At 33.0% G+C, this 23943-nt stretch overlaps 1 protein-coding gene across 1 annotated transcript; it reads left to right on the top strand.

Annotated features, from left to right (window-relative positions):
- The first annotated feature begins 8460 nt into the window (after positions 1 to 8460).
- LOC120255343 lies at positions 8461 to 9744 on the top strand. The gene is made up of 3 exons (XM_039263186.1): positions 8461 to 8686; positions 9093 to 9331; positions 9433 to 9744. The coding sequence occupies exons 1-3, from the start codon at positions 8461 to 8463 to the stop codon at positions 9742 to 9744; spliced, it is 777 nt and encodes a 258-aa protein (XP_039119120.1).
- The last annotated feature ends 14199 nt before the right edge of the window (positions 9745 to 23943 follow it).

Here is a 23943-nt window from a genome sequence, read left to right as displayed (position 1 = left end):
TTAAAATAAATAGAAGACATTCATAAAAGAAAATAAAGAATTAGTGTTTTGATTAAAAGCGTGAAAATAGAATACATTCCGGAATGAAAATATAGGATTAGTGTTTTGATTAAAACATAATAGAAATTCCAAAAAGAAAAAAAAATTATTAGGTTTTTGATTGAAAAATATTAGACATTCACCATAGGTTAGAGTTTTGAATGAAAAATAGGAGACATTACTATAAGAAAACATAATATTAAAGTTATGATTCAAATCTAGTAGGCATTCAAAAATGACTAAGGATTAGGGTTTTGATTAAAAAATATAAGACATTAAGAAAAGAAAACATAGGATTGGTATTTTGATTGAAAAATATGAAACATTACTATAAGAAAACATAGGATTAGGCTTTTCAATTAAAAATGGGAGATGTTAATATAAGCAAACATAGGATTATGGTTTTGATTCAAAATAGTAGACATTCCAAAATGGAAACATAGGATTAGGATTTTGATTGAAACATATGAGATATTACTATGATAAACCATTGGATTATGTTTTTTATTTAAACCCAAAAAATAGGGGACATTTTGAAAAGTAAACAAAGGATTATTGTTTCATTCAAAAATAATAAACATTTTGAAAGGAAAACAAATAATTAGTGTTTTAATTAAAAAATAGGAGGCATTCGGAAATAAAATCATAGGATTAGGGTTCTGATACAAATATAGTAGGAATTCTAAAAAGAAAATGTAAGATTAGGGTTTTAATTGAAAAATAGGAGACATTCTTATAAGAAAATATAGGAGTATGGATATGAATGAATAAAAGGAGACATCGGATTAGGTTTTTAATTCAAATATACTAGGAATTCCAAAAAGAAAAGATAAGATTAGGGTTTTGTTTGAAAAATACTAGACATTATGAAAAGGAAACATAGGTTTATTGTTTTGATTAAAAAATAGAAGACATAAACTCAAAAAACCATAAGATTAGGGTTTTTATTAAAAAATAGGAGGCATTGCAAAAAAAAAAAGACTTCGGGTTTGGGTTTTGATTAAAAATATGAGACATTACGAAAAGAAACATATGATTATTGTTTTGATTAAAAAATAGCTAGCATTAAAAAAAACATAAAATTAGGGTTTCAATTCCAAAACAGGAGGAATTACCAAAAGATAACATAAAATTATGATTTTTATTAAAAAAATAGCAGGCATTACGAAAGATAAAATAGGATTAGGGTTTTGATTTAAAACATAGGATAAGGTTTTTCATTTAAAAAATGTGACATTCTGGAAAGAAAGCAAAGAATTAGGGTTTTCGATTCAAAACGGAAAAATAGGTCACATTTAAAAAGGGATTAGAGTTTGGATTAAAGAGTAGCAGATATTCAAAAAAGAAAAGAAAGGGTTAGATTTTTGATTAAAAAATAGGAGACATTACGAAAAGAAAATATAGGTTAGGGTTTTTATTCAAAATTGATAAATAAGAAACATTAAGATAACAAAAGATGCGATTTAGGTTTTGATTGAAAGATAAGAGACATCCCGAAAAGAAAACATTTGATTAGGATTTTGATTGAAATATAAGAGACATTAAGGAAAGAAAACTTTGGATTGTAATTTTGATTCAGTTATAATAGTCATTCCAAAAAGAAAACTTAGGATTAGGTTTTGAGTGAAAAATATTAGACATTACTATAAGAAAATTTAGGATTAGGGTTTTGAATGAAAAATAGGAGACATTGCTATAAGAAAACATATGATTAGGGTCTTGATTCAAAATAGTAGACATTTCAAAAAGAAAACATAGAATAAGGTGTTTGATTGAAAATATGAGACATTTCAAAAAGAAACCATAGGATTATTGTTTTTATTAAAAAATAGAATACATTCTCTAAAGAAAACATAAGAATAGTGGTCTGATTAAAAAATATGAGGCATTCCAAAAACAATACTAAGAATTACAGTTTTGATTAAAAATATGAGAGATTACCAAAATAAAACAAACGATTATTGTTTTGATTAAAAAATACTAGACATTGTCAAAAGCAAACAAAAGGTTAGGTTATTGATTCAAAAGTAGGAGGCATTCGAAAAAGAAAACAAAGAATTAGGGTTTTGATTTAAAAATAGAAGGCATTCTAAAAAAAACCTAGGATTATGGTTTTGATTAAAAAATATGAGATATTATGAAAAGAAAAACATATGATTATTGTTTTAAATTAAGAAATAGTTGATGTTCCCAGAAGAAAACATAACCTTACGAGCATTGACTGAAAAATAGGAGACATTACTATAAAAAAACATAGGATTAGGGTTTTGATTCAAAAATAGTAGACATTCTGAAAAAAAAAAGTAGGGACTAAGGATTGGATTAAAAAATTGGATACATTACTATTAGAAAACATAGGATTAGGGTTTTCATTCAAAAATAGTGGGCATTCCGAAAAAAACATAGGATTATTGATGAGTGCATTTTATATATATGTTTTCATGCCCTAGGCTATCAATGTACTTGTTCTCAAGCTTACTTATGTGCATATGCGGTGCTATTCTGGGTCTTTTTTTTGTGTGTGCTGGAATAGGGGCCTCGACATAATTTGGAGCGAAATTGGGAAGAAAATAAAAGAATACTTGGAATTGCCTTAAGTACCCAAGCTCGATACTGGTGAGACATGCTCATGTCCTCCCTACTGAATATTTCAGCCTGATGTGTGTCTCAGTAAGAATTCTATGTAGAAGGATGTTCTCAAGCTTGACACAGTCTAGACACAGTAGTGTCTGTGCCGCTGAAAAACTCATCCCAAAGATAATTCTACTCAAGAAGAAGTGACATGCGCTGGGTGCTCCTGACACATTCGTGTCACACCACCACATGGTTAAGACACAATCGTGCCCCTTCTACTGAATATTCCAGACGATAGTGTCAGGCACACGGAAAGCGTGCTGTATCAAAGGACGCGATCATGCACCACACTATTCTCCTGCATAAATGAGGAGACATGATCATACAAGGATTTCGAACATGATCGTGTCTCGAAACAATCATCATCCCCACAGGGAAAGTACAAAGTAACCAACTCGGAAACCTCACAACAATTTTGAAGGAAACAACAAGCATTGATCCTTGTGAGCTCAGTCATCCAACAAAAAAACAAATAGAAGACAAGAAGATGTCAAAACTCCGAATGAACCCCAAATATAGAGTCGAGGGCTTACCGGAACAGAAGAGTGAAACATTGATAGAACGCAATCACGATCCGGCAAGAATCAAGACAAACTTCACGAAAATAAAAGTAAGTACCTCAATTTTTCTTTATTCCATAGTATTTTTTTAATTGTTTTCTTGTAATATTATTTAAATGTTTGTTTTTTTTGTTTATTTTAATGGATGTTGATAGATGATTAATTTTTTAATTAGTTTTTGTTATAAAAAAGCATGAAAATTTTAATTAATCTAATCCTTGGGATTGAGAATTTTTTTTTATAAAAAACGAAGAATGAAATTAATTGGGATGAGATCTCCCAAAATTTGTATTGTTGTATTATGTTGGTTTTGTTAAATATAAAAATTGTTGTAGGTTGGAGATAGTAGAATTAGTCCTTGTTCTCAATTAACTGCTTCTCAATTCATTATAACATTAATGATCCTATTATAATTTTTATAATATCATCTAATTACATTTTTAAATTTTAAATAATATTATTTATTAATCACTTCTATTTTTTAATTGAATTTGATATCTACTAATGTATTTCATCTGTATATTTAATTTTTGCAGATAGGAGATCACCATAATAAATTTAAAGATAATTCCAGAAATTGAAGTCTTAGCTTTGCTATAATGTTTGAAAGCTATTTCATTGAGATTGGTAGATCATGTTAGTATTATTTTAATTAATAATCACATTTTCAAAATTTTAAATTATAAATTTTATTATTTATTTATCACTTTTTTCTTTTTAAATTGATTTAGATATCTACTAATGTATTTATATATTTTATTTTTGCAGATTAGAGCCATGATAAATATAAAGACAATTCCAAGGATTGAAGCCTTAGATTTATTATAATTTTTAAAAACTAATGTTTTGAAATTTATAGATCATGTTAACATTATTTTAATTAGTGATTATATTTTTAATTTTTAAATTTTAAATTTTATTATATATTTATCACTTTTCTTTTTTAAATTGATTTGGATATGAACTAATATATTTATATATTTTATTTTGCAGATAAGAGACCATCATGATAAATTTGAAGACAATTCTAAGGATTGAAGCATTAGCTTTATTATAATGTTTGATAGTTATTACTTTGTGATTTGTAGATCCTATTAATAGTATTTTAATTAGTGTTTTAGTGTTAGGTGTGATTTTTGTATTTTTGATAAATAATTTTAATTACTGTTTTATTATATTATGTAAATTAATTTTATAGAATTTAAATTTTATATAAATAATATTGAATTAGTCATTGTGAAAAATTATACAATATTTTTTTAATACTTGCAAATGTTGCATATCATTGGTATCCACAAATACTATACGGTTAAAACAACAATAATAAAATGTCGATATAAGAGTTTTAAGAAACACTTAATAAATGTTACTAAATAATTTTTGTACAAATATTTATAAATAAAATTTAATTTTAAAATTATATATGATAAATAACTTTTACAACATTTAAAAATATTGACTTAAATTGGGATTCACAATTTCTATTTTGTTAAACCAATATTTACAAAAGATAAATATCAATAATTTAAGAGACCTTTAACAAATGTTACTGTATAATCTCTATAACAACAATTACAAATGTTGCAATATTTCAAAATTAATGTGATGAAAACTTATGGAGACACACTGCAAATGTTGCACAATTTAAAAAAAAAGTGTTGCTCAAGCCATATACAAATATTGGAATAAAATTCATATTGAAACTGTTTACAAATGTTGGAAAATTATCACAATAAATGTCGTAATATATAGGTACGAAAGTTTCATGAAAATGTCACAACAAAGTATACCGACTATGACAATGACGACATATAATCGACATTTGTTACAAAGGTCTGTATAGAGCTATTGTAATTGTTTTTTGCTATTTTACGACACATGACAAATTACACAAAACCCCATTTTTGTTGTAATGCCATAATTCTATGTTTTCTTTTGGTATTGTCTCCTATTCTGTAAACAAAACCAGAATCCGATGTTTTCTTTTCTTAATGTCTCCTATTTATCAGTTTTGAAAAGAAAACATGATTAGCGTTTTTTTTAATCAAAACTGACAATCGTATGTTTTCTTTTCAAAATGTCTTGTATGTTTTCTTTCTGTAATGCCTCCTATTTTTGATTAAAATGATAATCCCATGTTTTTTTTCGGAATGCCTCCTAATTGTGAATCAAAACCGTAATATTATGCTTTCTTTTGGGAATGTATCCTATTTTTTAATCAAAAAAAATAATCGTATAATTTCTTTTGGAAATGTGACCTATTTTTTGGTTTTTAATCTAAACCCTAATCGTAGTAATGCATCGTATTTTTCAATTAAAACAATAAACCCTTTGTTTTCTTTTAGGAATATCTCAATTTTTCAATAAAAATCCTAATCCTATGTTTTTTTAAATGCCTCCTACTTATTAATCAAACCCTAATCTTATGCTTTCTTTTCAGAATGTCTCATATTTTTCAATCAAAATCTTAATCCTAAATTTTCCTTTTGGAATGCCAACTATTTTTTAATCAAAAGCCTAATCTTATGTTTTCTCTTGAATGCTTGTTATTTTTTAATCAAAATAATAATCGTATGTTTTCTTTTTGTAATGCCTCATATGTTTTAATCAAAACCCTAATCCTAATGTTTTGCTTTTAGAATGCCTCCTATTTTTTAATCAAAATACTAATGTTATGTTTTCTTTTGGGAATGTCTACTATTTTTAAATCAAAACAATAATCCTATGTTTTATTTTCGTAATGTCTTATATTTTTCAATCAAAACACAAATCCTATGTTTTATTTTAGGAATGTCAACTGTTTTTTATTCAAAACCCAAATTATATGTTTTATTTTAAGAATGTCTCATATTTTTCAATCAAAACCCGAATCCTATGTTTTCCTTTCAAAATGCCTACTATATTTCAATCAAAACCCTAATCCCTTGTTTCTTTTTCCGAATGTCTTCTATTTTTTAATCGAAATACTAATCCTATGTTTTGTTATAGTAATGTGATGAGCGCAATTCATATCTTGTTTTCGTATCCTCAATTCATGCTTTTGCTTGTCTTGTAGCATTTTTTTGTATATATTTGGTGCTATTCTGGGTATGTTTGTCAATGATGCAGGAATTATGGAGCTCAATGTAACTAGGAGTAAATTAGGTCATCGGATGATGGAAAATGGAAGAAATGCTAAGTGTTCAAGCTCAACACGGGCAGAGCACGGTTGTGCTCTGTTCCCCTGAATCTCCCAGTCTGGTGCGGATTAAGTGAAGAAGCTTGCACGGATGTGACACTGAGATGAACATGATTGAAGGACGATCGCGTTCCTCCACCTGAATATCTCAGGCTAGAGTTTTTTATTCTTCTCAATAGGGGAAGCCCGTGCTGGAGGCTCCTAGCATGATCATGTTCATGTAAACACGCGCCAAGCATGAGCACACTTTCTCCCACTAAAAATCTCAGGCGAACACTTAGCTAATTTACTCAAAAGCAGCCCATGGAAACACGGTCGATGCATGATCATTCTTAGACCGTCTCTAACTCTAAGACAACCCTTTTAACTCTAGTTTTTAGGGTTTTGCTCACATCTTTGTTCGGGAACTCAAATCTCCTTCAGGAGGACACTGAAGTGGACGAAGATCATGCTTCAACACACACTCTTTGGGGATAAAGCATGAGTCAGAGGTGCAAGAGAAGTTGGGTTGAGCATACGGAGCTTGACAAGGAAGATCATCTTGAGTAGAAGGGAGTCATGTCTTCTTTCTCTTGACATTCATTTTATGTCTTTCTTGTTGTACCCATCCATGAGGGGCTAATCATCCACGGTGCCCCAGAATGTTGAACTATGTCTTTCTTGTTGTACCCATCTTTCTCTTGACATTCATTTTATGTCTTTCTATTAATGATTACAGAGTTCTTTGAGTTTCTTGTGTTTAATCTTGTGTTTGCATATCTTGATGGCTTGAATTGCACAACTGAGTTGGTAATCTAGTTATCCTGGGATAACTTCGTGTGTTTGAGAACCATAGATGCAACATTGCTTTAAGGCACACACTTGAATATTAGAATGTACCTGGTAACTATTATAATCAAGTCAGCATACTATAACTCATAGGGATCGTCTCGGGGCATTGCTCTCTTGTAGTTGAAAACACAATCCTAATCTTCCCGGTTTCTATCATCATTCACTGTTTCACTATTAATTGTTATTTCAATTTTACCTCAATCTTTACTTAACTAGACATCAGAAGATAGACTAGTACTTTAAGTCCAGTCCTCGAGGTTCGATAATCCTATCCCTAATGGGGTACCACTGTATTACTTGTGTGTGACCCGTGCATTTGCGGAGAACACATCAAGTTTTTGGCGCCATTGCCTTGGACTGGCAAGTTTTAGGAAAAATTGGATTATGGTGATTTAGTTTGTTCATATTGTCTATATTTGTGAATAATTGCTTTCTTGTTTGTTTTCTTTTTATTATTTTAGCTTTCTTTCCACTTTATTTCTTTTTCTTTTCTTTGGGCTCATTTTGATTTGTCTTACATGACATTGGCGAAAGTGTATGACCCGTGGGAATACATCTTCTCCATTGGTGAATCCTGACCCAGAAATTAAGAGGAACTTTCAAAGAAAGATCAGGAAGATCAACTTGAGAGAAACATAGTTAGTGCAAATAAGTGTGGAAGTAGGTCAAGACGAGAATGGCTGGAAGTGAGTAGCAGAGTATCTTAGATTATGCTCGATCGAACATGGCGGGAATGGGGTCTAATATTGTTCAGTCTCCAGTTGCCGGAAACAATTTTGAATAGAAGCTAAATGTTATTCAATTGGTATGACAAATGTGTTAGTTCAATGGATTCAAAGATGAGGACCCATATGAGCACATTAAGAATTTCATTGAGATTTGCAATATCTTTAAGGTGGACAACATCTCTGAGGAGGTCGTTCATCTTCAACTCTTTATAATCACATTGCGAGGAAGGGCCAGACAGTGGCTAAATTCCTTGCTGAAATGGTCATTGACAACATGGAAGCAAACCTCGGACACTTTCATCGCAAAATATTTCCCTCCAGCAAAGATCACTAAGTTGAGTAATGACATTTCTTCCTTTACAAAATTTGAGTCCTAATCCTTGTACGATGCTTGGTAAAGGTACAAGGAAATGTGGAGAAAGTGTCTACCTCATGGAATTGAGGATGGGTGCAAATCCAAATATTTTCTAACGGGCTGGATATATCTACCATGCAATTGCTAGATGCAGCCTCTGGGAGATCATTATGCAACAAGCAACCAATAGCGGCATATACTTTGATCGAAGAGATGGAAAGTAATGTCTACCAATGGAGTTTCGAGGGAAGCAAACCAGTTAAGGCACTCGGGATTTTGCAAGACGATGTTGTCACCACATTGGCGGCACAAGTTGAAGCCATCATGAAGTGGTTTGATCCAATGCAATCGATCTCCTCAGGTAATGGACCATCTGGAGATAGTTGGGCAGCCAATGTTAGACTAGTGGCTCTGGTGCTATGGGTGTAAGTTAGTTTAAATAGGTGAATTTTGTTGCACAGAATTACTGATTCGAGAACAACCCATATAGTAACACCTACAATCAGGGGTGTAAAAACTATCCCAACTTTTCATGGAACATATCAGGACAAGGGCAGTGTCAAGAAAATAGAACTCCTCCGCTGAGCACATAATCATTACAGTCCTCGTCCTCTTCAAATTCAATTGCTGAACTCACCAGATTGCTTAGTTAATTTGTGAAGGGTACAGAGAGTCATCTTTCGAATCATGAAGAGATGATTATGAACATTAATTCCACAGTACAGAATATGGAGCACCATATGGCTCAATGTGAAAATCAATTGAAGATAGGCTTCCAGGGTCACTTCCTAGTAACACTAAGATCAACCTAAAGGAATCCCTTACGGGCGTTTCATTGAGAAGCGGTAAGCAGCTCCTAAATTCTGTTGAAAATGAACCCAAAAAAGAAATTAAGCCATCCAACATCATTGACCTTGAGGCCCAGATTGGTGAAAAGGAGAAGACAATGGAGCAAGTTAAGGAGAAGAGTGCACCACCCGTGTTTCAACCTAAACTTCCCTACCCTGTAAAAATGAAAAAGATCTACAAGATGAGCAATATAAGAAATTTCTTGACATGTTCAATACCTTGCACATCAAAGTTCCTTTTGTTGAGGCTCTTCCGCAGATGCCAAGATATGCTAAATTTTTGAAGGAGTTGCTCATGAACAAGAGAAAACTGGAAGACGTGTCATTGGTAACACTCAGTGGGGAGTGTTCAGCATTGATCACCAACTCTCTACCCAAGAAGGAAAAGGACCCGGGGGGATTCATCATTCCTTGCACAATTGGTTGGTTGATTGATGAAAAGGCACTAGCTGATTTGGGGGCAAGCATAAATCTCATGCCCTACAAAATATTTCCAAAGCTTGGACTTGGGGAGTCGAAGCCCACCCCGATGACACTGCAAGTGGCCAATAGGTCCATCAGACAACCCTGAGGAATCATTGAAGATGTTTTGGTGAAGGTGGATAAATTTATTTTTCTAGTGGACTTCGTCATCTTGGATGTCGATGATAAGGTTGAGGTGCCATTAATTTTGGGTTGAACGTTTTGGCTACATCCAAGGCTCTTATTGATGTCAAGAATGGTCGTATGGCACTGCTAGTGGGGGAAGATGAAGTGATTTTCAAGCTCCGTGATCCTATGTGTCACACGGTGGACTTTGATGATACTTGTTATTTTTTAGATGCTATTGACGACTTAGTTTATGATTATGTGTAGGACACATTCATGAAACATGAATTATTTGAACTACTTGAAGATGACCCTTTTGATGCGTGGGTATTGAAGAGGGAGTGGAGGACTTTTAATGTCTCGATGTGGCTAGGGTTGAAGCAACCTGTACCCCCTGAGCCACTGATGAAGAAAGTCTCACGAGCAACTCGTTGGTGGAAGAAAATACTCAAAAAAGATGAAGCCACCCAACTTATTACCCACTCTTAATCATCCAAATTCATGAACTTTCAGTGAGGCCAGTTTAATTAATTCAATAATGTCATATTCTTGCTTCTGTATCCAAGGTGGAGAAGTGAGGCCTCAATGTCACGAGCCTCCGTGAGTGTGGTAATTTGACTTTTTCATATATATATATATATATGTATATTTTTCATTTCCCTCATGTTTCAATGTGGTTTCTTGAGTAATTTTCATGTGGGAGTGTGCTTAAGAGTGTCCCAAGTTATTAGAAACAAAAATGAGGTCAATCGGACACCAATTGAGTCGTTTAGAGCCATTTTAGTATAGGCTGAATGGGCATACGAGGTCCTTACGGGTTGGATAGACCCTGGTATGAAAATTTCAGAAAACTTTGAACTAGTTCATACGGACCATATGGGGGTCGTATGGGGGTCAGTATGGGGCATAAATTTAGGGTTTAAAAGTCCTTTTTCTCATCTTTTTCTCATTTTTTTGCACCTTTTCTCTTCCACTTTCCTCCTCCTCTAGAACCTTCATCCCCACTTCTCAAACTGATCATCCCTTGCCTTGAATCAAGAAGAAGCTCGAAGATCTCTTCTTCCTCTCTTGAGAAGTGCTTTTCCTTAGGGTTTTGAAAAGCTTTGAGGTAAGGATGTGTTTTATTTGATCTTCTTCTTCTCCCTTTCTCTTATTTGGATTTTCTTTGAAGTTATTGATGGATAGTCATGGGTTTTGGTTGGATTTAAAGAATAGAAGAAGATTGAAGTTGTATAACCTTGAATCCATTGAGATTTGAGAAAGATCTTTCATGTTCTAAATTAGGGTTACTGTAGCACCAAACCAAGTTTGGTTTCTTTTGCTTTTCTTGTTAGTTTTGAGGGTTGTGAGAGTTTTATTCTTGTTAGATCTTCTCGCTAGAGTGTTTAGTAAACCCTAGAAGCACTCATTTTCCCATTTTGAGCAATGTTCTTCATTTCAATCGATCAAGTAACTGATAAGGTTTCATTACTTGTTTTGGTAGCTCAAATGCTTCTAGGAGGTGAGACTTCAATCAAGGTGAAAGTGCCGGTGAAGAAGTAACACAGGGGTGTTTTAGCTCACCAAGTTTGTGAGTGGGATTTACTAAATCATGAGTTATAAATCATGCATGCTTTCTAATGCTTAAATTGCTTGCCTTTGAATGATAAATTTCTTGTTGTTAAAACTCTTGAAATGTTTTCCATGGGATCTAGAAATCATGATGATTTATGACTTGGCTTATTTCATGATTGTTGGTAAAGATTATATATATTATTTGTGGTTTGGAAACCCTATGCTTTGAAATATATGTTTTCAAGTTATGTATTTCAAGAAACTTGCATATTCTTCTTATAATGACTAAAAACGACATGTATTAACCAAAATGAATTTCTTCATGATGATTCTATATTTGAAGTATATTTTTGAAGATTACACTTGTATGATGTTCATGATGAAAATGGTTTCAAAGAAGATGTTATAATCAAGTTATTCACTCTTGGAGTGAAAGTTGCTTACATGAAAATTTGTGATCTCTTTATGAGACTTATGCTATCATATTGATCTATATATTGAGCCTACAGGCTGAGTTGTTATTTAAATGTTTTGATGGTGAGATGGGGGATCCCAAATACCTACTGCAGTAAGGGTTAGAGTTTTCACGGGCAGACCTTGTTGGGTTGGCGTGAAGTACTCAAAAATGGTTTCTCCCTTTCAGGGGTGCGTAGAGAGCCTGAAAGGTATGCAAGGTTGGTTGCCCAGAGTCACCACACGGGTTCCCGAACGGATAATGCCAAGATACACACATTTTGGTGGCTCCTGACCTAACAGAGGCCATGATTAGCGAATGGAGGGTTTTCGAGGCTAGTTGTGATACTATTGATTATTATAAATTGCTTATTTATTTATTTCTAAATCTTTTGAGCTATGAGTTATTAAAAAAATATATGAATTTGTATTTCATACTTGTATGGATTTTGTGATGATGTAGAAGGTGTTTAACGTTCATTTCTTTTGTTATACTTGCCATTTAAAGTATTTTAAATACTTTGAGAATCGAAGCATATTTTGGCATTTTATTTTATTTTTATTCAATCATGTATGAGATGTAGTTCCATGTTTATCCCCTCACTGACTAACTTAGTTACTCATTCCCTCTTATTTTCCCTCCCAGGTGATAGCACAACAGCGGAGTAAAAGTGTGAAGTGCTTGGCAGAGTTTATTTTGTGGTTTTCTTGAGCTGTATATGATACTTCAAACATTTTGGCATGTATTAGAAGGATCCACTAGGATATTATGCCTTCATATTTAGTTTTCACTTCTCTTGGATATTCCTAATTGTGTTAGTCAGGACTATGTGATGTGTGAGAGTTATACACAGTGTTTTGGGTGATATTATCCTTATTGTTATGGTTTTCTGTGTTGTGATTATCCATGTTTTTATCTTGTGTTTCAATGTTGTTCTTGTGTAGCAATGTTGTTGTATGTCCTCATTGTTATATTATTTCTTGTTGTTATAGAATATTGTACAGGGAACAGGATAGCCTTATGACGATCAAGGGTTGAGGCAGGTGTATAACCTTCCCTGGGTTATCGTGGCCGTATATCATGTGTGGGACCCGCAGGTCGGGGCGTGACAGTGAGCGTGTAATAGGTACGTCAAGCTAGTGACGTTAAACAAGCACTTCTTGGGTGGCAACCCAAGTTGTTTTGTGGGATTTTAATTTTTGCGTTTTATTTTGTCATTGTTTTCTTATCTTTATCACCACTTTCGCTGCGGTTTCTAAATTGTTGGACTCTCTTTGTCTGCTTTCCCTAATTCTGTGGACATGGTATCTTCACGAGTCAATTTTGCGTGCTTTGTTTGATCAATTTTTGAGAAAGAGAACTCCTATCTAGCCTTTTTGTTAAGGAAAGCACTGGCAGAGCGCACCCCTGCTTATCCCACTAATTCTTACTGGTTTCAATTTTTAGAGATTTTTAGGGCAAGCACGGGTCAAACATGAGTGTGCCTTGAGCTTCAGCATGATAAGCATGATCTATGTACGCTCGTGTTTCCCTCCTCGTTTGGTTCACATTTCTTTCCTAAGATTTTCAGGGGGAAGCTCGTGCTGAGCGCATGAATGTGCTAGGAGTGTAAGCGCGAACATCATGTCCTTGACATGACGCGTCTCACCCATCAAGATTTTGAAAAGTTTTCTTGAGATTTTCAGGGGGAGAGACACATCTTTTACACGATCGTGCTTACCTCGAACTCAGAGCCTAACTCCTAAGTGCTCCGAGCACGGAAGTGTTTTGCGCATGCTTAGTCACAACCGATCAACTTCCACCATTTCACTTTTAAACCTAGCTGCCAGTCATGTTGTTTCACTCTATTTCTTCGGTCGTTCCTCTCCTTCTCTTAGTTTTTTTCATTTTCGTGAAGTTTTTCTTGTTTCTTGCCGGATCGCGATTGTGTTCTATCAATGTTTCACTCTTCTATTCCAGTATCCCTCGACTCTATATTTGGGGTTCATTCGGAGTTTCGACATCTTCTTGTCTTCTATTTGTTTGTTTGTTGGATGATCGGGCTCACAACGATCAATGCTTGTTGTTCCCTTTAAAATTGTTGTGAGGTTTCCGAGTTGGTTACTTTGTACTTCCCTGTGGGGATGATGATTGTTTCGGGACACAATCATGTTTGAAATCCTTGTATGATCGTGTCCCCTCATTTATGCAGGAGAATAGTGTGGTACATGATCGTGTCCTTTGATACAACATGCTTTCCGTGTGCCTTACACTATCGTCCTCCTCCTCTTTCCCTATGTTTCTCGTACTAATTTCACCCTTCTCTTTTACAGATAATGCCAAGGAGTATACATCAGCCGAGCCTTCCAAGCAACCTTCAAAGTGAGCCCGAGAGAGGCACCCTCTTCTCATGCTGATTATACCCCTAGATTTCATACTATAATGCATTAGGAGCGATACCCTCATTTGTCCCATCGCCGATTTGGTGAGTACCGAGAGATTGATTGGGAAGTTCTCTAGGAGGTGGGACTTGAGGAAGAACTTTAGAGGTATTTGAATGTCGGGGCATGGCGGCAGTTATTCCAGATCATAGATAACACTTACGAGCAGTTGGCCCTCGAGGTGTTATCTACTTTTGAGTTATCCCGTGGCACCGTCGCATTCCGTCGACCCAATTTCATATAGTTCCAAGTTTACGAGTGCCTTGTAGTGTATGAGCTTGACAGAGTTGTCTGTCCGTCTAGGACTATATGATACAGAGTTCACTCAAACTCCTACTTATGAGGAGTTGTTGATTTCTTGGCCACCTGGGGATTCTTTGGAGGAGGCTCATCGATGACTAAGCACTACACTTGTTTATGTTCCTTGTCAGACCAAGGCCACCACTCTTTGCTCTTCGGCACTTCGGTACATTCATTATATCCTCAGTCATTCTCTTACTGGATGAGGCGACAATACCATTGTAGTCAGTCGTGGTGACTTTGACATTTTAATCAGCATGGTGGACGGGTTCCACTTGTATTTGGGATATGAGGTGGCAGTTTTCATTGAACATTAGGGGATCGAGCCCCGCATTGGTGCCCTGTTCATTGGCCCATACATCACTAGCATTATCAGACATATGGGCCTTCTTCAAGGGACCGATCGCATGAGGATTGTTGGGGGGTTTGCAACAATGTCCTTGGAGACTTTGAGATCGATGGGGATGTTGCAACGCGTTCATACTACTTGGGGAGTGGAGTATAGAGTTTGTTAGTCTACTACATCGACTTGCAGCTTCGATGTATCCTCGGTAGCTCATGATACACCTATTCCACCACCACCTACTACCGCATCGTGCCCGAGAGCCCGATCACCTCCCCGCATTAGGGATCAGATTACTTGTTCTTCAGCATCATTTCAGTGGCTACAAAGGAGTGTCACTCAGATCGCTGAGCATCTAGGTGTGTGGCTTTTCCCTGAGCGCCCCATTCAGTATATCGGGGTCGACACTTTTGATTTGGGGGAGTCTTAGGGGGATTCTACTGGTTTGAGCAGTGATTCTAGCCCTGGGAGTGCACCTTTCTAAGTCTAACTGTGCCACCACCGTCTACCCTTCATTTTATGTTTCTTTATTGTTCTCTATTAGTTGATTCATTTTGTTTGTCTTTTTCCTACTGTTGTCAGTTACCAAGGGGAGTCCCCTGCTACATTTTGGTTTGGTTATCTTATTGTTGCTGTAGTTGTAGTTTCTTTTTAGTATTTTCTATTTTTTATATATTGTCATATTTTGGGAGCTTTACTTGTGTCCTACATTGTTTTCATTAAATTGTGTGGATGCTTGAAGTTGAATAGAACACACGTTGAGAGCGGCAACATCACTCTCTATGTTCTATAAAGTTTTCTTCAACTGTCTTTAGCTGTTATTGTCTTCATTGTGTTTTCTCATGCACACCGTTTTACAATGAGGACAATATATCATTCAAGTGTGGGGGAGGGCTGGAAGTTTGTTTTGCTAGAGATGAGTGTTTAACCAATAATCGTCTTTGATCGATGACATGTTGAGCATCTTAATCTTAGGGAAACACTTGTGTGTTAGTTAATTATTTGAGATCCATATTGTAGTCTCATTCTTACTTTCGAAGGCTCAACTTTATCACTTAACCCTAATTGCGGAGCCGCATGTTTTCTTATCTTTGAGTTCAAAAATAAAAATGGAAAGTCAAATCCCATGTGAGATACCCTACCGGTTATTTGTAAATACTTTGTGATAAGATGATAGAAAGAGCTATCATCCTAGAAGAGTGAAACTACTCTTGAGGAGCCAAATTTTTGGGCATTACAAGTGTACATTTGATGACCTACGAGGGAGAGAAGGCTACCTCTACGGCGTATGAAGCTACTACCCATTGTATATAGTCAATTGCATGTTTAATTTTGCTAGATTGAAACCTGAGATATGTGAGGCACTCATTTTAGGGTTTGCACTCACACAAGTCCTTAGAAGTAAGACTGTAGTCATTCATTGAGTATCCTTATTGTTCCTAACCCCTATTGTTTTCCCTTTGTTTAAGAAGTCCAAGTTTTTCCTGAGATCAGAGGTGATGCACTCATCTTTCTTTTCATTTGAGTGATGTGTGATTGCTTGAGGACAAACAATGATTCAAGTATGGGATATTTGATGAGTGCAATTCATATCATATTTTCGTATCCTCAATTCATGCTTTTGCTTCTCTTTTAGCACTTCTTTGTATATATGCGATGCTATTATGGGTATGTTTGTTAATGATGCAGTATTTATGGTTGTGGATGTAACTAAGAGTAAATTAGGTCATCGGATGAAGGAAAATGGAAGAAATGGTAAGTGTTAAAGCTCAACACGGGCAGAGCACGGTCGTGCTTTATGCCCCTGAATCTCCCAGTCTGGTGTGGATCAAGTGAAGAAGCTTGCGGGGGGTGTGACAGTGAGATGAACACAGTTGAAGCACGATCGTGTCCCACTCCCTGAATATCTCAGGCTGGAGTTTTTATTCTTCTCAATGGGGGAAGCACTTACTGGAGGCTCCTAGCACGATCATGTTCATGGAAACACGCACCAAGCATGACCTCGCTTTCTCCCACCGAAAATCTCAGGCGAACACTCAACTGATTTACTCAAAGGCACACATGGAAACACGGTGGAAGCATGATCATGCTTAGACCGTGTCGAGCTCAAAGACAACCCTTTTAACTCCTGATTTAGGGTTTTGCTTACATCTTTGTTCGGGGACTCAACTCTCTACTGGGAGGACACTGAAGAAGGTGAAGATCATGCTTCACCCTACTCTCTAAGGGGATAAAACAGGAGTCGAAGGCGCAAGATGAGTGGGGTTGAGCATACAGAGCTTGACAAGGAAGATCATCTTGAGTAGAAGGGAGTCATGTCTTCTTTCTCTTGCCATTCATCTATGTCTTTCTTGTTGTACCCATCCATGAGGGGCTAAGCATACATGGTGCCCCGTGATGTTGAACTATGTGGTTTTGTATGCTTTGACTACTTGATTGTTAAAGATTATGGATTTTTTTGAGTTTCTTGTATTTAATCTTGTGTTTGCATATCTTGATGGCTTGAATTGCAAAACTACATTGGTAATCTAGTTATCTTGGCATAACTTAGTGTGTTTGTGAATCATAGATGCAACATTGGTTTAGGGCACTCACCTTAATCTTATAATATACCTGGTAGCCATTATAATCAAGTCAGCATACTATAACTTATAGGGATCGTCTCGGGGTATTGCTCTCTTGTAGTTGAAAACACAATCCTAATCCCCCAGTTCTATCATCATTCACTCTTTCACTAGTAATTCTTAATTCAATTTTACCTCAATCTTTGCTTAACTAGACATCAGAAGATAGATTAGTACTTTAAGTCTAGTCCCTGAGCTTCGACAACCCTAACCCCAACGGGGTACCATTGTATTACTTGTGTGCAACCCGTGCACTTGCGGAGAACACATCCTAATGTTTCCTATTTTTCAATCAAAAGCCCTAATCCTATTTGAATTGAAACCATAATCCTATGTTTTATTTCCGGAATGTCGCATATCTTTCAGTCAAAACCCTGATCCTATGTCTGCTATTTTTGAATCAAAACAATAATCCTATGTTTTCTTATCATAATGTCTCATATTTTTAAGTTTTGAATCAAAACCTTAATCCTATGTTTTCTTTTGGAAATGTCAACTATTTTCTTTAACCAAAACCCTAATCATATGTTTTCTTATAGTAATATCTCTAATTTTTCAATCAAAACCATAATCCTATATTTTCTTTTGAAATGTCTCATAATTTTCAATTTAAACCCTAATCCTATGTTTTTTTTCGGAATGTCTACTATTTTTTAATCAAAACCCTAAAACTATGTTTTCTTATAGTAATGTCTCCTATATTTCAATTAAAACCCTAATCTTATGTTTTCTTTTCATAATGCCTAGTATATTTAAATCAAAACCCTAATCCTATGTTATTTTTTTTTGGAATGTCTCCTATCTTTAAATCAAAACCCGAATCCTATGTTTTCTTTTCTTAATGTCCCCTATTTATCAGTTTTGAATAAAAACTTTAATTTATGTTTTCTTTTCAGAATGTCTTCTATAATAAAAAAAAATGAATCATTCCTTTTCTTTTAAAAATGTCTGCTAATTTTTGAATCAAAACCATAATCCTATGTTTTCCTTATTGTAATGTCTTCAATTTTTCATTCAACACCCTAATCCTATATTTTCTTATATTAATGTCTCATATTTTTCAATCAAAACCCAAATCCTATATTTTTTTTTGAAATCTCTCGTATTTTTCAATCAAACATCTAATCCTATGTTTTCTTTCAGGAATGTCTTCTATTTTTTAGTCAAAAACATTAATCCAATGTTTTTTTTATAGTAATGTCTCCTATTTTTCAATTAAAAACCCAAATCCTATATTATTTTTTTTTGAAATCTCTCGTATTTTTCAATAAAAAATCTAATCCTATGTTTTCTTTAAGGAATGTCTTCTATTTTTGAATCAAAAACTTAATCCAATGTTTTCTCATAGTAATGTCTCCTATTTTTCAATCTAAAGCTGAATCCTATGTTTACTTTTTGTAATGTCTCTTTTAATTCCTTAAAAACTCTAATCCTATGTTTATTTTTCAGAATGTATCCTTTTTTTTGAGTTTTAAATCAAAGCCCTAATCCTTTGCTTTCTTTTCATAATGTCTTCTATTTTTGAATCAAAACGTTAATTCTTTCTTTTCTTTTCATAATGTCTACTATTTATACATCAAAACACTAATCCTGTGTTTTCTTAAACTAAGGTCTCCTATTTTTCAATCAAAACCCTTATCCTATGTTTTCTTATCGGAATGTCTACTATTTTTTAATCAAAACCTAGTATTATGTTTTCTTATTGTAATGTCTCTTATTTTTGAATCGAAACCCCAATCATGTGTTTCCTCTTTGCAATGTCTCCTATTTTTGAATCAAAATCCTAATCCTATGTTTTTTTTTTTTTCTAAATGTCTCCTATTTTTGTCAATTTTTTAATCAAAACCATAAGCTATGTTTTTGTTTTCGCAATGTCTCATATTTTTCAATCAAAACCCAAATAATTTCTTTTTTTTCGGAATGTCTGCTATTTTTTTATAAAAACTCTAATACAGTGATTTCTTTTCAGAATTATACTATTTTTCAGTTTTATATCAAAACAGTAATCCTTTGTTTTATTTTGACAATGTCTCATTTGTTTGAATCGAAAACCCTAATTGTGTCATTTGTTTTGCGCATCTCTGCCTATGTTTTCTTTCGTAATCCCTCCTATTATTGAATTAAATTCCTTTTTCTATGTTTTCTATTATTGATGCCTCCTATTTTTGAATTAAAATCCTAATTTCTTCGTTTTCTTTTAGGAATGTTTGATATTTTTAAATCAAAACAATAATTGTATGTTTTCTTTTAATAATGTCTCATATTTTTTAATCAAAACACTAAGATTATGTATTTTTTTCCCCAATTCATCCTATATTTTAATCAGAAACCCTAATCTTATGTTTCTTTTGGAAATGTCTGCTAACTTTTAATCATAACAATAATCTTATGTTTTCTTTTCATAATGTCTCATATTTTTCAATCAAAACCATAATCATATGTTTACTTTTTAGAGTGCCTCCTATTTTTTGAAATCAAAACCCTAATCCTATGTTTTCAATTGGAAATGTTCCTTATTTTTCAGTTTTTAATAAAAACCCTAATCCTATGTTTTCTTGTCGGAGTGTCTCAGTTTTTTCAATAAAAAATCTAATCCTATCTTATGTTTTAGGAATCTCTACTAATTTTTAATCAAAAGACTAATCTTTTTTTTTCTTTTTTTGGAATGTCTACCAATTTTAAATTAAAAATCCTAATCCTATGTTTTCTTTTCGTAATGCCTCCTATTTTTGAATTAAACCCCTATCATTATGTTTTCTTTTAAGGATGTCTGCTATTTTTAAATGAAATCAATAATCATATGTTTTATTTTTGTAATGTTTCATATATTTTAATCAAAACCCTAATCCTAAGTTCTTTTTTGGAATGCCTCCTAATTTTCAATCAAAACCCTAAACCTATAATTTCTTTTGGGAGTGGCTCCGAGTTTTGAATCAAAACCCTAATCCTATGTTTTTTTTTGGAATGTCTGCTATTTTTATATCAAAACCCTAAACCTAGGTTTTCTTTTCTAAATGTCCACTATTTTTTGTTTTCAATCAAAACACTAATCCTATGTTTTCGTATAGTAACCTCTACAATTTTTCAATCAAAACTCTAATCCTATCTTTGCTTTTTTGAATGTCGCATATTTTTCAATCAAAACTTCTAATCGTATGTTTTTCTTTTGGAATGTCTCCTAATTTTGAATAAAAATCCTTATCCGATATTTTCTTCTCCGAATGTCTCCTATTTTTGACTTAAAACCAAAAACCCTAATCCTATGTTTTCGTTTCAAAATGTCTCATATTTTTAAATCAAACCCCAAATACTATGTTTTCTTTTTGGAATTTATCCTATTTTTGGATCAAAACCATAACCCTATGTTTTTTATAGTAATGTCTTCTATTTTTCATTCAAAACCCTAATCTATATTTTCATATAAGAATGTCTCCTATAAATAAATGAAAAAAACCCAGATCCTCTCGAATGTTTGCTATTTTCTAATTAAAATCCTAATCCTATGTTTTTTCTTTTCGAAATGTGTCCTATTTTTTAGTTTTGAATCAAAATCCTAATCCTTTGTTTTTTTTTTCAATGGCTCATTTCTTTGAATCAAAACCATAATCCTATCTTTTATTTCTGCCAATCTCTGCCTATGTTTTCTTTTCATAAGCCCTCCTAGTATTGAATAAAAAATCCAAATCATATGTTTTCTTTTCGGAATACCTCCTATTTTTCAATCAAAACACTAATCTTATGTTTTCTTTTGATAATGTATAAATATTTTTAAGTCAAAACCCTAATCTTATGTTTTCTTTTGATAATGCATAGTATTTTTGAATCAAAACAATAATCATATGTTTTTTTTTTGTAATGTCTCAAATTTTTTAGTCAAACCCTAGCCATAATTTTTTTTTTGGAATACCTAATATTTTTTAATCAAAATCCTAATCTTATGTTTTCCTTTCACAATGTCTACTATTTTTGAATCAAAACAATAATCTTATGTTTTCTTTTTGGAATTGCTCCTATTTTTGAATCAAAGCTCTAATCCTATGTTTTCTTTTGTGAATATCTGCTATTTTTTAATCAAAACCATAAACCTATTTTTTCTTTTCAAAATGTCCCCTATTTGTTTGGTTTTTAATTAAAACCATAATCATGTGTTTTCTTATAGTAATGTCAACTATTTTCAATAAAAACTCTAATCCAATGTTTTGTTTTCAGTATGTCTGATATTTTTAATCAAAACCCTAATTGTATGTTTTCCTTTGTGAATGTGTCCTATTTTTGAATTGAAAAATAATCCTACGTCTTCTTTTGGAAATGTCTCATATTTTTCAATCAAAACCCTAATCCTATGTTTTTTTGGGAATGACTATTATTTTTGAATCAAACCCCTAATCTTATGTTTCTTTGCGCAATGTGTCCTATTTTTTAGTTTTGAATCAAGACCCTAATCCTTTGTTTCCATTTCAGATCGTCTAATATTAATCAAACCCTTAATCCGATGTTTTCTTTTTGCAATGTCTCGTATTTTTGAATCAAAACCCTATTCCTAATTTTTTTTTGAAATGCCTTCTATTTTTTAATAAAAATTCTAATCTTATGTGTTTTTCAATCAAAACACTAATCCTATGTTTTTAGTTTTCGAATCGAAACCTTAATCCATTGTTTTCTTTTTCCTAATCCTATATTTTAAATCAAAACCTTAATTCTATGTTTTATTTTCTTTTCCTATGTCCCTTATCTATTGTTTTGGAATGTCTACTAATCTTAAATCAAAACACTAATTGGAATATGTCCTATTTTAAAATTTAAAACCCTAATCCTGTGTTTTCTTTTGGGAATGTTTGCTATTTTTCAATCAAAACTCTAATCCTATGTTTTCTTTTGAAAATGTTATTGAAAAATATGAGACATTATGGAAAGTTTTGAAATGTCTCATATATTTGAAAAAAAAAAAATTGACATTTCCAAAACAAATCATTACTAATCCTATCTTTCAATCAAAATCCGAATCCAATAATTTCCTTTGAAATGTCTAATTTTTTTAATCAAGGCCCTAATCCTATCTTTCAAAACCCTAATCCTATGTTTTCCTTTTGTATTGAATTCTATTTTTTTTAATTAAAACACTAATTGTATAGTTTTTTCCGAAATGTCTCCTATTTTTTACTCAAAACCCTAATCTTATGTTTTTCTTTTATGAATGCCTGCTATATTTGAATCAAAACCCTAATACTTTGTTTTCTTTTGGATATGTCCCCTATTTTTTAGTTTTTAATCAAAACCCGAATCCAATGTTTTGTTTTCGAAATGTCTAGTATTTTTGAATGAAAAGCCTAATTCTATATTTTATTTTTGGAATGCCTACTATATTTGAATCAAAACCTAATCCTATGTTTTCTTTTTTGAATGTCTTCTATATTGCAAAGAAAACTTCAATCCTATGTTTATTTTTCTTAATGTTTCCTATTTATTAGTTTTGAATCAAAACCCTAATCCTATATTTTGTTATAGAAATGTCTTCTATTTTTCAATCAAAACCCTGATCCTATATTTTCTTTTGGTAATGGCTGCTATATTTGAATAAAAGAATGTGCCCTATTTTTTGTTATGAATAAAACCTGATAAATAGGGGACATTTCCAAGACAAAGGAAAGGGTTTGCTATTTATTTAAAAAATAATAATATTAGAATTAGGGAGACATTACTATAAGAAAATATAGGTTAGGGATGTTGGGATTTAATGTGAATGGCTATGTGATAAAAAAAATTTATCACTTGGGCCAAAACACAAAGGAACTCAAAAATGACAATGGCAAGGAGCAAGGCAAGAGCATTAGAACAAACACTAAATGTGAAAACAAAAGAAGCCATGAAGAACCACAAATCTATGTCTAGTGAAAGAAATCTTTCCTTACCAAAAGGTTGTAGAATCTCTTGATAAGTAGAAATGTATTTGCCTCTTGACCTCTTGAAAACACCCTCTTACAAAACACCTCTTGATTCACCTTGAACCTAAACAACAAACTACCACACCACTTAGATAGATGGATGTGGAGTTCAAAGCTTAGACTTTACCACCTTGCATGAGGAGATATAATGAGAACCAAGGAGAACCAAAGTGAGGAGGTCGGCTGAGGATTTTTCTTGCTCACACTCATCACACTCTTGATCAACCTTTTCATTATGACCCCTTTTATATAGCAAGGGGTTAGCAAATATTTTGTGCAAATTACACAAATGCCACTAGCTTTTATTTAGCCATTTCAAGTTCTCATTAATCTCCTCTTCTGTGGCTCAATAAATAAACTTATGAACAAATAATATCTACCATACTATTTGTTTATGCAATGCCTCTAATATTCTTATAATGCTCTCAAGCATTATACCAAATAACATTTGCATAATCCCATAAATTTAATTATTTATTGTCTAAGCTCACTATATTATGATATTTTTATTTTAGTATTTCATCTATTACACATTATCTTGTGCA

The sequence above is a fragment of the Dioscorea cayenensis genome, unplaced genomic scaffold (assembly GCF_009730915.1).
Source record: "Dioscorea cayenensis subsp. rotundata cultivar TDr96_F1 unplaced genomic scaffold, TDr96_F1_v2_PseudoChromosome.rev07_lg8_w22 25.fasta BLBR01000956.1, whole genome shotgun sequence".
Lineage (NCBI taxonomy): Eukaryota > Viridiplantae > Streptophyta > Magnoliopsida > Dioscoreales > Dioscoreaceae > Dioscorea > Dioscorea cayenensis.
The sequence above is the reverse complement of the archived record's forward strand: the minus strand, read 5'-3'. Positions and strand labels throughout refer to the sequence as shown.

Coding starts and splice junctions, on each gene's coding strand:
- LOC120255343 (XM_039263186.1), top strand. CDS start 8,461: ATGCAATTGCTAGATGCAGCCTCTGGGAGATCATTATGCAACAAGCAA. Junction 8,687..9,092: donor AATGCAATCGATCTCCTCAG/GTAATGGACCAT, acceptor AATCAATTGAAG/ATAGGCTTCCAGGGTCACTT. Junction 9,332..9,432: donor AACCTAAACTTCCCTACCCT/GTAAAAATGAAA, acceptor GCTCTTCCGCAG/ATGCCAAGATATGCTAAATT.